General features: G+C 44.4%; 2 protein-coding genes across 3 annotated transcripts in view; both read left to right on the top strand.

The window, feature by feature from the left end:
• Nucleotides 1–5,817, top strand: part of PHF19 (PHD finger protein 19) — a 62,266-nt gene extending 56,449 nt beyond the window's left edge. For both annotated transcript variants that reach the window (XM_033961829.1, XM_033961828.1), the window contains 2 exons: nucleotides 1,359–1,454; nucleotides 2,285–5,817. In XM_033961829.1, the coding sequence (XP_033817720.1) occupies nucleotides 1,359–1,454; nucleotides 2,285–2,633 (445 nt within the window). In that variant the 3' untranslated portion in view covers nucleotides 2,634–5,817. The remainder of the gene's footprint in view (nucleotides 1–1,358; nucleotides 1,455–2,284) is intronic.
• A 6,411-nt stretch (nucleotides 5,818–12,228) lies between these two features.
• PSMD5 (proteasome 26S subunit, non-ATPase 5) overlaps nucleotides 12,229–12,491 on the top strand; it is a 38,477-nt gene continuing 38,214 nt past the window's right edge. Inside the window, exon 1 of the mRNA XM_033961665.1 lies at nucleotides 12,229–12,490. Within this exon, the coding sequence (XP_033817556.1) occupies nucleotides 12,324–12,490 (167 nt within the window). The 5' untranslated portion in view covers nucleotides 12,229–12,323. The remainder of the gene's footprint in view (nucleotide 12,491) is intronic.

Raw genomic sequence — 12,491 nt, 5'->3', positions numbered from 1 at the left:
ATAAGGAGACCAAAATTGAACACAATACTCTAGGTGAGGTCACAGCATGGAGTGATACAGGAGCATTATAACATTCTTAGTCTTGTTAACCATCCCTTTATTAATAATTCCTAGCATCCTTTTTGCTTTTTTGGCCACTGCCACACATTGGGCGGAAGGTTTCATCGTATTGTCTATGATGACACCCAGATTCTTTTGTTGGGTGCCAGCCCCCAAGGTGTGCCCTAGCATTCGTTAATTGTGATTTGGGTTATTATTTCCAATGTGCATCACTTCGCATTTGTCCACATTAAATTTCATCTGCCACTTGGGCGCCAGTCTTCCAATTTCCTAAGGTCTGCCTGCAATTTTTCACAATCCGCATGCGTTTTAACAACTTTGAACAGTTTAGTGTCATCTACAAATTTAATCACTTCACTCTTCATTCCAATTTCCAGATCATTTATAAATAAGTTAAATAGCACCAGTCCCAGTACCGACCAGTCCCAGTACAGATCCTTGTGGCACTCCCCCGTTTACTCTCCTCCATTGAGGGGTATTGAATTATCATAGGTCCTTAAAAAAACTCACTATTGTTGAATTTTTTATTAACCACTCAAAAAAAAAAAGCAATAATGTGTGATACTAACCCTTTATTTGGCATTGTTGCTCAGAAGCAACATGTGTTTCTATGGGAGATCTGCATCTCCAAATGCCTGTTACTTTGGCACTTTTGCTCTCATTGAACGTCAAGTTACGTAAAACAGCTGTTTCACCATCTGCCAATTAAAGGGTTAAAACAAACAAACTAACTAAAAAGGACCTCAAACACCCAGACACTAGATATTACACCTGTGTCTCTGCTGGGGTAATGACTATTATCACAATTCCTTAAAAAAAAAACCTCCTTGTTGAATTTTTAATAAACCAACCACTATAGAATTTTAAGTATCCAAAACAGCAACTCAGCTATTGTGGTAACAACAAATCAATATTTTAATGTAGAAACATTTAACTTTCACCCGACGGTGATTCAGCCATTTCACTCCAAAGGCTTCCTCAGGTGTACTGTTTCCATACTGATGTAAGAATGCAGAACTGACAATTCACCATAAAAGCATCTGCCACATTTTATTCACTCTTTAGGAATAACACATGGCCATTAAAGCATCCTGCTCTTTTGCCTTTGGAATGAAATGGCTGAGTCACCACTGAGTGAAAGTTAAGTATTGGAGAGGGAGGGGCTTAGAAGGGCCAGGGGGTGGAGAGGAGGAGAGGTGCTGGCACCCCTACCAAGACAGTGCCCGGGGTGGTCCGCCCCCTTTACTATACCACTGCCTCTGAGGGATAGGTAATAGCTTTTCATTCTTCCATTTTAGTGCAAGTTCGGGGCAGCCATTCTTATCTGACCTGGACTCCACCGACGCTGCCAGCACATCAGGCTCAGCATCGACAAATTTCTCCTGCAAATCGATGTAAGAGGACAATAGCAACTGAATGGGATTCGTCATCAGGGCTTCACATGCTACCTGCTTAGGGTTTTGCCAGAAAATATGCAGTGTCTTCCTAGCTTTCTGTCTGGATAACTGTAAATCCATCTCTGTGCCTATATTGGCCTTTCTCTTTTTTGTCTCTTTCCTTTTCTCCAAGTTCTGTTCAGATTCTATAATTTCTTCCTGCATCTCTACAGCATCGACCTACCTATTCATCAGTTTTCTTTTTTGCCCCATGCCTGTTTATCAGACTGCCTGCATTCACATAGGACCCTTTCTCACTCTGTTTTCTCTCTTATTCACGCTTTCTTTGTATGCTCAGAGGAGAAATGCGTTACCTAACCATGTATCCCAGTCAGGCTGTCCGTTACTAGAAAGTCCATTACTAGAAAGTATCGCATAAGGGAAGAAATATCATATTATGCAGTGCCTCGCAAACTTTCCAGCTGGCAGCACACTAAATCCAGTGCCCCGGCCGGAAGGCACCCGGAAGTATTTGGAGGCCCATCTGGCTGCGACCTGCTTCGGTGAAGGGGGAGGTGTGGGTAGAGGAGAAGGGACGCTGGCTGACTGCCTACAGGACGTGCCTCTCGCTGCAAGAGGCATGTCTTGTAGGCAGTCATCTGGCGCAGATGACTCTCCTCCTCACCAGTGTGTCGCGGCACAACTGAAATCTCAGGAGGCACATTGGTGTGCCGCACACAGTTTGCGATACACTGATATAAAGGAAGAGCAGCATATCAAACCAAATAAACCATATGTTAGTGGAAGGCACTGTGTACAGCTGAAGAACTCTTCTGTTTGTTCTTCAGGTGGAACCTGGGTAGCCGGAAGAGGAAACTGGCAGCTAAAGAACACCCATCAGTGGGGGCTAAGAGAAGGGCCTCAGAACAAGCCAGCATACAGAATGGCTACCTGCCAGAAGCCATGGAAGCAATAAAAGCATTGGATCACCAGGACAATGGCATTGATAGCCACACCTTTGAAAACATCAGTGAGGACGACTCATCCCTCTCCCACCTCAAATCCTCCATCACTAATTACTTTGGAGCAGCAGGGAGATTAGCCTGTGGTGAGAAATACCAGGTACTGGCCCGAAGGGTAACAGCTGAGGGAAAGGTCCAGTACTTGGTAGAATGGGAAGGTAGTACCCCCTACTGATTTAAAAAAAAAAAAAAATGGACAAAAAGGGTTATGGACAAAATCATCAGATAATGTTATCTAACCAAAAGAGGACGTGAAATAGGAACAGCTTTCACATTCCGGGAAACAGTAAAATTTTCTGTGTTGTTTGGGGAGATTGGGGACGGATGGTGTGATCTTCACATACAGCCTATAGCTCTTCTGCAACAGGTGCTGTCTAAGAAGCTCTGACAAAAAGATTGAAGAGCAAATCACATTCAGGTTCTCAGAAATTATACTTTGCCCTCAGTCACCTGTTGAAATCTCACAGTGCAGGTACACTGTGTGTGAGGACAGGGCATATGTGCCCTTGGGAGCTGTGAGTGGATACATAGCTTTAATCTTCTGCTGTAGAAGATGCCAGAGGCAGTTAGAAGCAGAACTGCTCTATTAAAAAAAAAAGAGATGAAAAGAAGAGAAATAATTTAAAATAAAACCAAACAAAAACTAGTATGAGGTTAGAGGAAAGGACTGTATCTCAGTGTGATAAGACATTTGAATTAAGTTGTTTTGCAGCAGAAGAGAGAGTCTGCATGCCAGGAAAAAAATGCCCATTTTGGGGACTTCTGAGGTTTACTGTCAAATAAGCAGGGTCCAAGGAACTAATGGAAGATTGCACTGTATTTCCTGCTGAGAGAAACTGTGGGACTCCACAGAAATCCAACCTTTTTAAAAAGTGGTTCATCAGTGCACAAAATACCTGCAGAACAGTGCAATATTTAGATATCACCAAACTGTATTTTAGTCAGATTGTCACTAGTCATTATGGAGTCCCCAGGTCAATTTTCAAAAAGATTTGTGCACTTGGCAGCAATGGCAGGTTGCACAAATCTTTTGTGCTAAAAATATTACTGTAACCAATGCTTAATGTTTGGCCATCTAAATTACTATACCACGCACAGTTAAGGTGGCAATTCTATATCCATGCAGTGAGCACCTATTCTTTATAGGCATCTGGGCACTCAGATACTGGTATTGAATACTTAGGCTTACCATATTTTAATCCAGAAAAACCTGGACACATGAACCCACCTCATTCCACCTCAGCCTCACCCTGTTCTGCCCTAACCATGCCCAGTTCCACCTCCAGACCCGCCCTGATCCACTCCCAGCCCCGCCCCCTCTCTTCCCCAATGAGCTGCGACCACGTCTGGAGGGTCTCAAGCAAGCGCAGATGCATGTGACATCAGCCACGCCTGATCAGAGGCCCTCCTGATGTGGCCAGAGCTTGTCGATGCTTTCCAAAACCCGGACAAACTGCTGGGTTTTAGATAGTCTATCCGGGAGCCTGGACAGTCCTCTAAAGAGAGGACATATCTGGGTTTTTCATGACCTCTAGTAACCATATGAATACTAGCACAACCTGGTATTGTTGCGCCTTATTTTTAGGTGCCTGCAGTTATACCAGCCATAGACGTAAAATTTCAGGCAACCAAATGCAGCAAGAGAGTGCATAGCTTACAGTATTGTGTAAGTTATATGTAGAACTGGGAGAGGTGTCCATGCCCCCTCCATACCCTGCCCACTTGTATGCCCTCCCTTGTAGTCGCACACTATAGCACTTACACCCGTCCTAACAGAACGGTGCTTAGGGTGCTCGAACCTGTAAATGTGACTTTTCAAAGCACTTATGCACCCAAAGAAATTAGGATCCGTGAATGCATAGTTATAGAACTGCCCTTCACATGTTTTCATTTGGGTAGGATTTTAGGAATAACCAGGGGCAGAAAAAAAAATTATACAGAGGCAAATTTCAGCCAGTCCCTGTATAATTTAGGTACTTGATGTTCAAAAGGGTGTAACCAGAGAGGAGAGGCTCCTTCCCAGTTAACCCCCACTGAGCTGGACCTGGCAATAGTCAGCTTCACTTAAGGGGTTAGTGCCATATATATTGCCTGTGACTGTGCAAGCACTGCCTGATTAGTGCCATGGGCAGAGTTGGAACTTTACCAGTTAGAAGCAATATCTAGTCTGCTAACCAATAAAGGCAAAAAGGCTGTCCTATTTATATCCACTATTTATATCCACTATCTGAATATCAGCTGGTATGCGGTTAACTTCTGGATGACAGTGCATACTGAATGTCTTGAGGCCAGACATGACCCAGCATTGAATATCCGGGGTTAATTCAGTCCACAATTGTAAGAATCTCAAAGACCGCTGACCAGCGCAGACTGACTGTCTTCTGTCCCTAAGCTTTCAAGTTTGAATGAACGAATAGCAGAATATGAAATCTATTTAAAATGTTATGCATTTTTAGCAGTGCTATGTTCAAGGAGAGTGTCCCTGAAAATCCCGATAATTTTAAATAGTTAACCTAGCTTTTTAAAGTTAGGCAGTTCAATGTTTACCTTGCCAGTAGTGGCAAGCAGATGGGCTTCTTTACCATTTGCATTCAAGAATTTTTGTACTAAAATGTACTGTTGGTAGCTTTCTGTGGGAGCTGGCGGGGAACTTTCGGTTTTATATGTGTGGCTTTTTCATCATTTTGGAACATTGCATTAGATTTTGAAAGCATGAGTTCACGGGCAAGTCAAACATCCTTCTTGTCTTGCCATGACATATGTACCGTGTTTCCCCCCAAATAAGGCAGTGTCATATCAATTTTGGGTCAAAAAAATGCATTAGGGCTTATTTTCGGGGATGTCTTATTTTTTTTCATGTACAACAATCATCTCTCCCTTCCTCTCTTCCACCTCAATTCTTCCTCTTTCCTTTCTCCCCCCCCCCCAGTGCAGCATCTTTCCTCCCCTCTCACCCATCCCCTTATGCAGCATCTTTCTATCCCTCCCTCCCATCCCCCTGTGCAGCAGAACCCCATAGACCCTCCCACCGTAAGACTAACATATCTCCACACTGAGGCTTCCAAAAACAGCAGCAGCGACAGCGTTCTGAACAGGATGCTTCACGGTCTTCCCTGCCAGGACTGGGTCTTCTCTCTGCAGCAACTTTCTATCCCTCCCATCCCCCTGTGCAGCAGAACCCCACTGACCCACCTACCGTGACGTGGCAGAGGGAAGACCCCAGCAGAGAAGGCCACAAAGTAGCCTGTTCATAGTGCTGCCGCCGCCGCCGCTGCTTTAGGAGGCCTTGGAGCAGAGGTATGTCAGGTTGCTGAATTAATCCGTTTGATTTTTTTCAGTGAATCGGGCAGAACTAGTGTCAGGGATAGAGTTGGGGAGTGTCGGGGACATTTGGGGGGGGCTTGGGGGTCGATCTTAACTAGGGCTTATATTGGGAGCATCTTTAAAAATCATGCTAGGGCTTATTTTTGGGATACATCTTATTTTCAGGGAAACAGGGTATGTATGTGTGGGATAGTTTCATAAGAAGGTGCCAATGTCAAATCTCAAAAAAGGCACTTATTTTATAAAGGCTCTCAGAACTATCTCCCCCCAATAGCAAACAAATTCCCTTTCACAATTTTACACCGCCAGCTTCAAAAATGATCTGAATGTATGCATGTTCTCTTGGAGCAATGCCTCCAAATGGGTTTGTTTTGCACATACCATGACAGTAATGAACCGTACTCCTAAGCCAGGGTATGCGGAGTGTGATCTCAGTCTCAAATTTACTGCTAATGCTGACCGTAGTATTTGTATTGTGCCAAAGAGCTTCCTTCTGGAGTTCATATCGTAACAACATGTACGATAGGCAATTTATCCAGATGTGTATGAAAATTCCTTTTAATGAGGCCTGAGGCTTCCAACGTTATGGGAAATATTTCTGGGTCTTTCTGCCACATTTTCTTGGTCTCAGACTGCATTTCTTGGTCCTTGAGGATCTTTGCTTTCTCCACGTGAATCACAGAGTAATAGCTTTGGACTGACATCTCAATAATCAATGCATTTCTGCTGTTTTCTCTTTTACCACTATATATGTACTGATGTATATTATATAGTATGCTCACACATATTAACTCCATCCCTACCCCACTATGGTGCACCATGAGCACCAGCGCATGGTGCATGTACATAATATGCACCCACTTGTTGGGACACCTACCTTTTACACATTTATACCTACACAATATCCCCTGAATTCTATATATGGCGCCCAAAATGGTGTGCCAAAATTTGGCATGCATCAACCATATTCCATAATTACACATGTAACTTAATTGACAAATGATCAATTTTAATTGGCAATAATAGGGTGCTAATTGGCAACAATTAAAATTTACGTGCTCATCTTCCTAGATGGATCTGAAAAGGGGATATTGGGCCTGGACAGATCAGGAGCATTCTACAAATTGCATGCAGTGTTATATAGTAGAATATGGCAGATCTGCATCTAATTTAGGCATGAGGATTTACACTAGCTAAGCTTTCAGTTGGTGTAAATCCCAAATTGGTATTTTTCTGCCATTGTTTGCCAAGTTACTATATTAGAACAGAGGTGGGCTACCTCTGCACTTTATTTCAAATAATAATCATCTTCAATTTCTTGGTCATGTGGGGCTGGAGACAGGGCAGGATTAATTCGTCGAGGGCCCCTAGGCACTCAAGTACACTGGGCCCCCTGCCCCGCCCCACCTCACCATGCGCCCAGGCGGAAACAGGAAGCTGCGTCAGAGGGAAGCTTTGGGCAAGCAGCACCGCTTGCACAATTACGTTGCCTTTCCTACCCGCATTGCTTGCTTGTCTTACTTTCCATCGATGGGGGGGGGGCTCGCGTTGCCGAACCGGGGGGGTGGCCCACATTGCCGATCGATGCTGGAGGGGCCTGTCGCCATTTGAAAAAACAATGTTGATGCCCCTCATCGGGCCCCCCTGACCATTTCGGGCCCTAGGCATGTGTCTACTTGGCCTATTGGTTAATCCTGCCCTGGCTGGAGGTACCAGAGGCCTCCAGGGAGACAACCAAGCAGGAACATCCTTGCTACTCAGGAGTATGTAATGAACTCCTCACGATGAAAGAGGACAACGAAAACAGAGCTTCTACAGGGTGGACAGTAGAGTATATCCTTTAGGTGGACCAGTTCAATTTCTATGTCAAAACCTGAGGCTACAAGTTCTAATCGTACGTGAGACATTTCATCACAAATGACTTTTGAATAGCTCTATTTGCAATCAATATTCTTGAGATGTATTTGCATAAATTTGGGCTGAGAACCATGTTAACTTCCATTGATTGTTTACTCCAAAGACTCATTTAAATACCACTGCAGGGACTAGTGGATACCTAGATTATTACACACTGAAGCCCTGATTCTATAAATGGCGCCTAAAAATTAGGCACTAAGGAACACGACTCACAGTGGCTATCAATCTTCAGGCGCCATTTATAGACTCACACCTAGTGATGCCGAAATTAGACTGAAGCACCAGTAGATATAGTTTTCTTGGCCTAAATACCGGTGCCTAAGTCCAATCTAGGCGCTTACATTAAAAAAACACCCAAGTTCTGCCCACAATCTGCCCTTAACCATGCCTATTTTCTGGTAGGTGCCTCGGGCTAGGCAGGCGCCTACTGATTTAGACACCTAACTAGCAATTAATTTTAACTTATGACAATTATTGAGCCACTTAAGATTGTTATCAGCACTAATCAAGTTAATTAAAAAATTAAGTTAGGTGCCTACTTTGGCTAGGAATGCTGATGTAGATGCCTAATTTTAAGCGTCTTTTATAGAATCTGGGTCTGAGTTCCTGAACATCCTGTGCTCCCTCATCTTGGTCACTTTTTAATAACAGATCCAGAAATGTCTCACTGTTTACACTCGTTTATATGCATTTTCTCTTTTGACAATCATGGCATTGACCAGCTGGTATACCTTAGGTGTAATAGGTGCCATGCTCTCATGCTGGAACCATTTTTTATCAGATAAACTAAAGACCTAATGTACTAAAGGATTTTCTTCTATTTTTGTATATATGGGAAAAAGTTTAATACATAGGGCCTTAAGGATTATGTCAGAATCTCATCAAAAGAAATCATTGTGTTTGAATCATATAAAAAAGTATGAAAAAAGAAAATGAATTAAAAGTGCCTATAAAGAAATTTATGTATTCCATTAATTGGAGCCCAGTTTAATAACAATGGGGTTTCTGTTTCTTTACCTATTGCTGCTTTTGGATACATAAAAAAGCATATTTTCTGATTGTATTACATGATGTGTAACAGCTAAACCAAATCTTTATTTTATTGTTCTGCTTAATACTGACTGATAATTCTTGTTGTGCTTGTATATTTTGGTAGAGGCTGACAGAAGGAATGTGCTCATAAAATTCCATAAAGTCTAGAAAAATAAATAAATAAATTATTCAGAATCGAGCTGTGTCCAGCACTGTTGAGGTTTGAATTCTACTAAGCTGAAATCCACATTTCTTTCCTGCTTGGGGATCCTCCAATGTGCCAGGTCCAATATACCCACTTTGTTCATGAGTGCTCCTTCCTCCATTGTAGTTGAGTTAGACCAGTGTTTTTCAACCGCTGTTCCGCGGCACACTAGTGTGCCGTGAGATGTTGCCTGGTGTGCCGTACGGTCAGGGCCGCCATCAGGGCAGTACCACCAGTCTAGGGAGAGGGGCGGTCCGCCCCACGTGGACAGGAGAGAGCTGGACGGGGGATCCGCGGAGTTCAATACATCTTGAGCCGCGAGGCTTGTCTTCTGTTCCTGCCTGCCCTGCAGCTAACATATAGCCGATCGCAAGCGTTCCCCGATGTCAGCGCTGACGTCGGAGGGAGGGCTTAAGCAAAGCCTGCCCTCCGACGTCAGCGCTGACGTCGGAGAATACTTCCGTTCGGCTATTTGTGTGCGGCAGGGCAGGCAGGAAGCAGAAGACAAGCCTCGCGGCTTGAGCTTCGTTTTGCTGAGAAAGTTGCAAAGATGGGCTGGGAGGCAAACACGGAACACAAAAGGGGGGAGGGAGTGCGTTTTGGACACAAGGCATGAACTTGGGAGAGAGGAAGGGAGGGAAAGAGATGCTGAGGTGGGGGAGGGAATGGGTTTTTGGACACAGAAGGCATGGACTTGGGAGAGAGGAAGGGAGGAAAAGAGATGCTGAGGTGGGGGAGGGAATGCGTTTTTGGACACAGAAGAAATGGACTTGGGAGAGAGGAAGGGAGGGAAAGAGATGCTGAGGTGGGGGAGGGAATGCATTTTTGGACACAGAAGAAATGGACTTGGGAGAGAGGAAAGGAGGGAAAGAGATGCTGAGGTGGGGGAGGGAATGCGTTTTTGGACACAGAAGAAATGGACTTTGGAGAGAGGAAGGGAGGGAAAGAGATGCTGAGGTGGGGGAGGGAATGAGTGTTTGGACACAGAAGGCATGGACTTGGGAGAGAGGAAGGGAGGAAAAGAGATGCTGAGGTGGGGGAGGGAATGCGTTTTTGGACACAGAAGAAATGGACTTGGGAGAGAGGAAGGGAGGGAAAGAGATGCTGAGGTGGGGGAGGGAATGCATTTTTGGACACAGAAGAAATGGACTTGGGAGAGAGGAAGGGAGGGAAAGAGATGCTGAGGTGGGGGAGGGAATGCGTTTTTGGACACAGAAGAAATGGACTTGGGAGAGAGGAAGGGAGGGAAAGAGATGCTGAGGTGGGGGAGGGAATGAGTGTTTGGACACAGAAGGCATGGACTTTGGAAAGAGGAAGGGAGGGAAAGAGATGGTTGTGTACACGGGGAATAGAAGAAAGGAGAATTTTTGGTCATAGGGAGGGAGTGAGGTACAGATAGTGGCATACCAGGGTGGGGGGGGGCGGACTGCCCCACCCCGGGTTTACGTCCCAAGGGGGTGCACAGCTGGCCACCCTCCAGTGTTGTCCCTAGGCCGGCAAACTGCGGCTCTTTAGCCACTTGAGTGCCACCGCCGCCAACAGTGTTGTTGGCGGTGGCAGCATTATAAAATACTTTCTTTGTGTTTATTTGATTCCTATTCAAGAGAATTACTTTATATATAGTCAATATAGGCACAGAGTTAAATTTTTTAACATTTTCTAATGGTGGTGTGCCTCGTGATTTTTTTCATGAAACAAGTGTGCCTTTGCCCAAAAAAGGTTGAAAAACACTGAGTTAGACCATAAAAATATAAGAGTTGTACCAAAGGTTCCATCAAGTCCAGTATCCCAGTTCTAACAGTGGCCAATCCAAGTCAAGAACCTGGCAAGATCCTAAAACAGATTTTATGCTGCTTATTCTAGAAATAAGCCACTACTACTATCCATTCAGTCAGTCAGTCGGCTCTGGCTCTTGGATACTCTGTAGGCCTGTCTTCACCATGCTTCCCTGTTTTCCTTGGCTTCTTTCAATTGCTTGATGTTCATTCCTGTGTCATTCTTGATGGTACCCAGCCAACAAGCCTTTGGTCTCCCCTGCTTCCTTTTACCACTGTCCATTCCAAGTAGCACCTCCTTCTCCTAGTGAATTTGCTCTTATCACATGTTCAAACTAGGTCAGTTTCTGTCTGAGTAGCCACAGGTAACCAGTGTAAAAAATGTAATAATGGAATGACTATCAGCCCTAGAGTCTAGACTACACACTTTAATTTTACAAATAGCATGCACAGTTATGAGTGCAATTGTTTAGTTTGTTTTATTTATTTATTTATCCCCGCCCTTATCCATGGCACGTTACACACTTACATACAAAAATATAAAATTACATATAACAAACAAGTCACATCAACGACAAACATACCTACAAACAACAAAAAAGCAGACAGCAAAATACATCAGTGACCAGCACCCTACTATCATCAATCTCTATTCTTCCTCATTCAACCTCAATTATGCATGCATAATTGTAGAACAGCACCATGTGCATACCTTAATCACATAATTGGCATTTAATTACAAAGTAACATAGTAACTGATAGCAGACAAGACTGAACAGTCCATCCAGTCTGTCCAATATTTACATACATTATAAATTCATAATTACAATAAATTGTATTTTTTCATAAGTTATTTCTGTCCTTAGGTTCCAGCTACTGAAGTTGCCATGAAGCTCACTTAGCCTATTCGAACCATCTCTTTGCGGGATACAGACCGTAGTAGAGTCTGCCCAACATCGGTACACACAGCCAGTCACATTTTCAGGATTCACGATGAAAATACTAGCATGATATACATTTGCACGCGCTACTAGATCCACTGTAACAAATAATAACTTGACTGGCTATGTGTGCTTGCAGGGGAGGGTTGAGAAGCACTGATCTAGGGCAGTGGTTCCCAACCCTGTCTTGGCGGACCAGCAGGTCAATCGGGTTTTCAGGCTAATTCTAATGAATATGCATGAGAGAGATTTGCATAAAATGGAAATGACAGGCATGCAAATCTTCTCCATGCATATTCATTAGGGCTAGCCTGAAAACCCGATTGGCCTGATGGTCCTCCAGGACAGGGTTGGGAACCACTGATCTAGGGTAGTCAAAACTGACAAACATAAGCTTTCTTAAAGTACCTAGGACGTCCTTTAGAATAAAGACCTACAGTTCACCTTAAGCGTTACGTAACCCTGATGGGCGGATCTTAGGTAACTCCGAAACTCTCATCTGACAGTGTCTGAACCGTCAGACTTCGTCCTGTTCATGCTTCGGACACCAATAAAGTTTGAAGAAGAAAAAAAAAAGCCTCCAAGTGCTTGCCGGGGGTTGCCGTGGTAACGGCGGAAGTCAGGCTCCAGGCGGGCGGAAGGAAGGCTGAGGCAGAGCTTGTGGGGCGGTGATGGCGGCGTTGGCAGTGGTGGAGGAGCTGCTCTTGACCGCCTCAGGGCTGGAGGAGCTCCGGGCGTTGAAGACAGCCGTGCTGGCGTTGCCGCTGAGCAGCTTGAGGGAGAGCGCCCTGGACCTGAGCCTGGCCCGCATTTTCTCCCTGCTCAACGATGGCGACGGG

The sequence above is a fragment of the Geotrypetes seraphini genome, chromosome 10, assembly GCF_902459505.1.
Source record: "Geotrypetes seraphini chromosome 10, aGeoSer1.1, whole genome shotgun sequence".
Lineage (NCBI taxonomy): Eukaryota > Metazoa > Chordata > Amphibia > Gymnophiona > Dermophiidae > Geotrypetes > Geotrypetes seraphini.
This window is presented reverse-complemented; position numbering and strand designations above follow the sequence as displayed.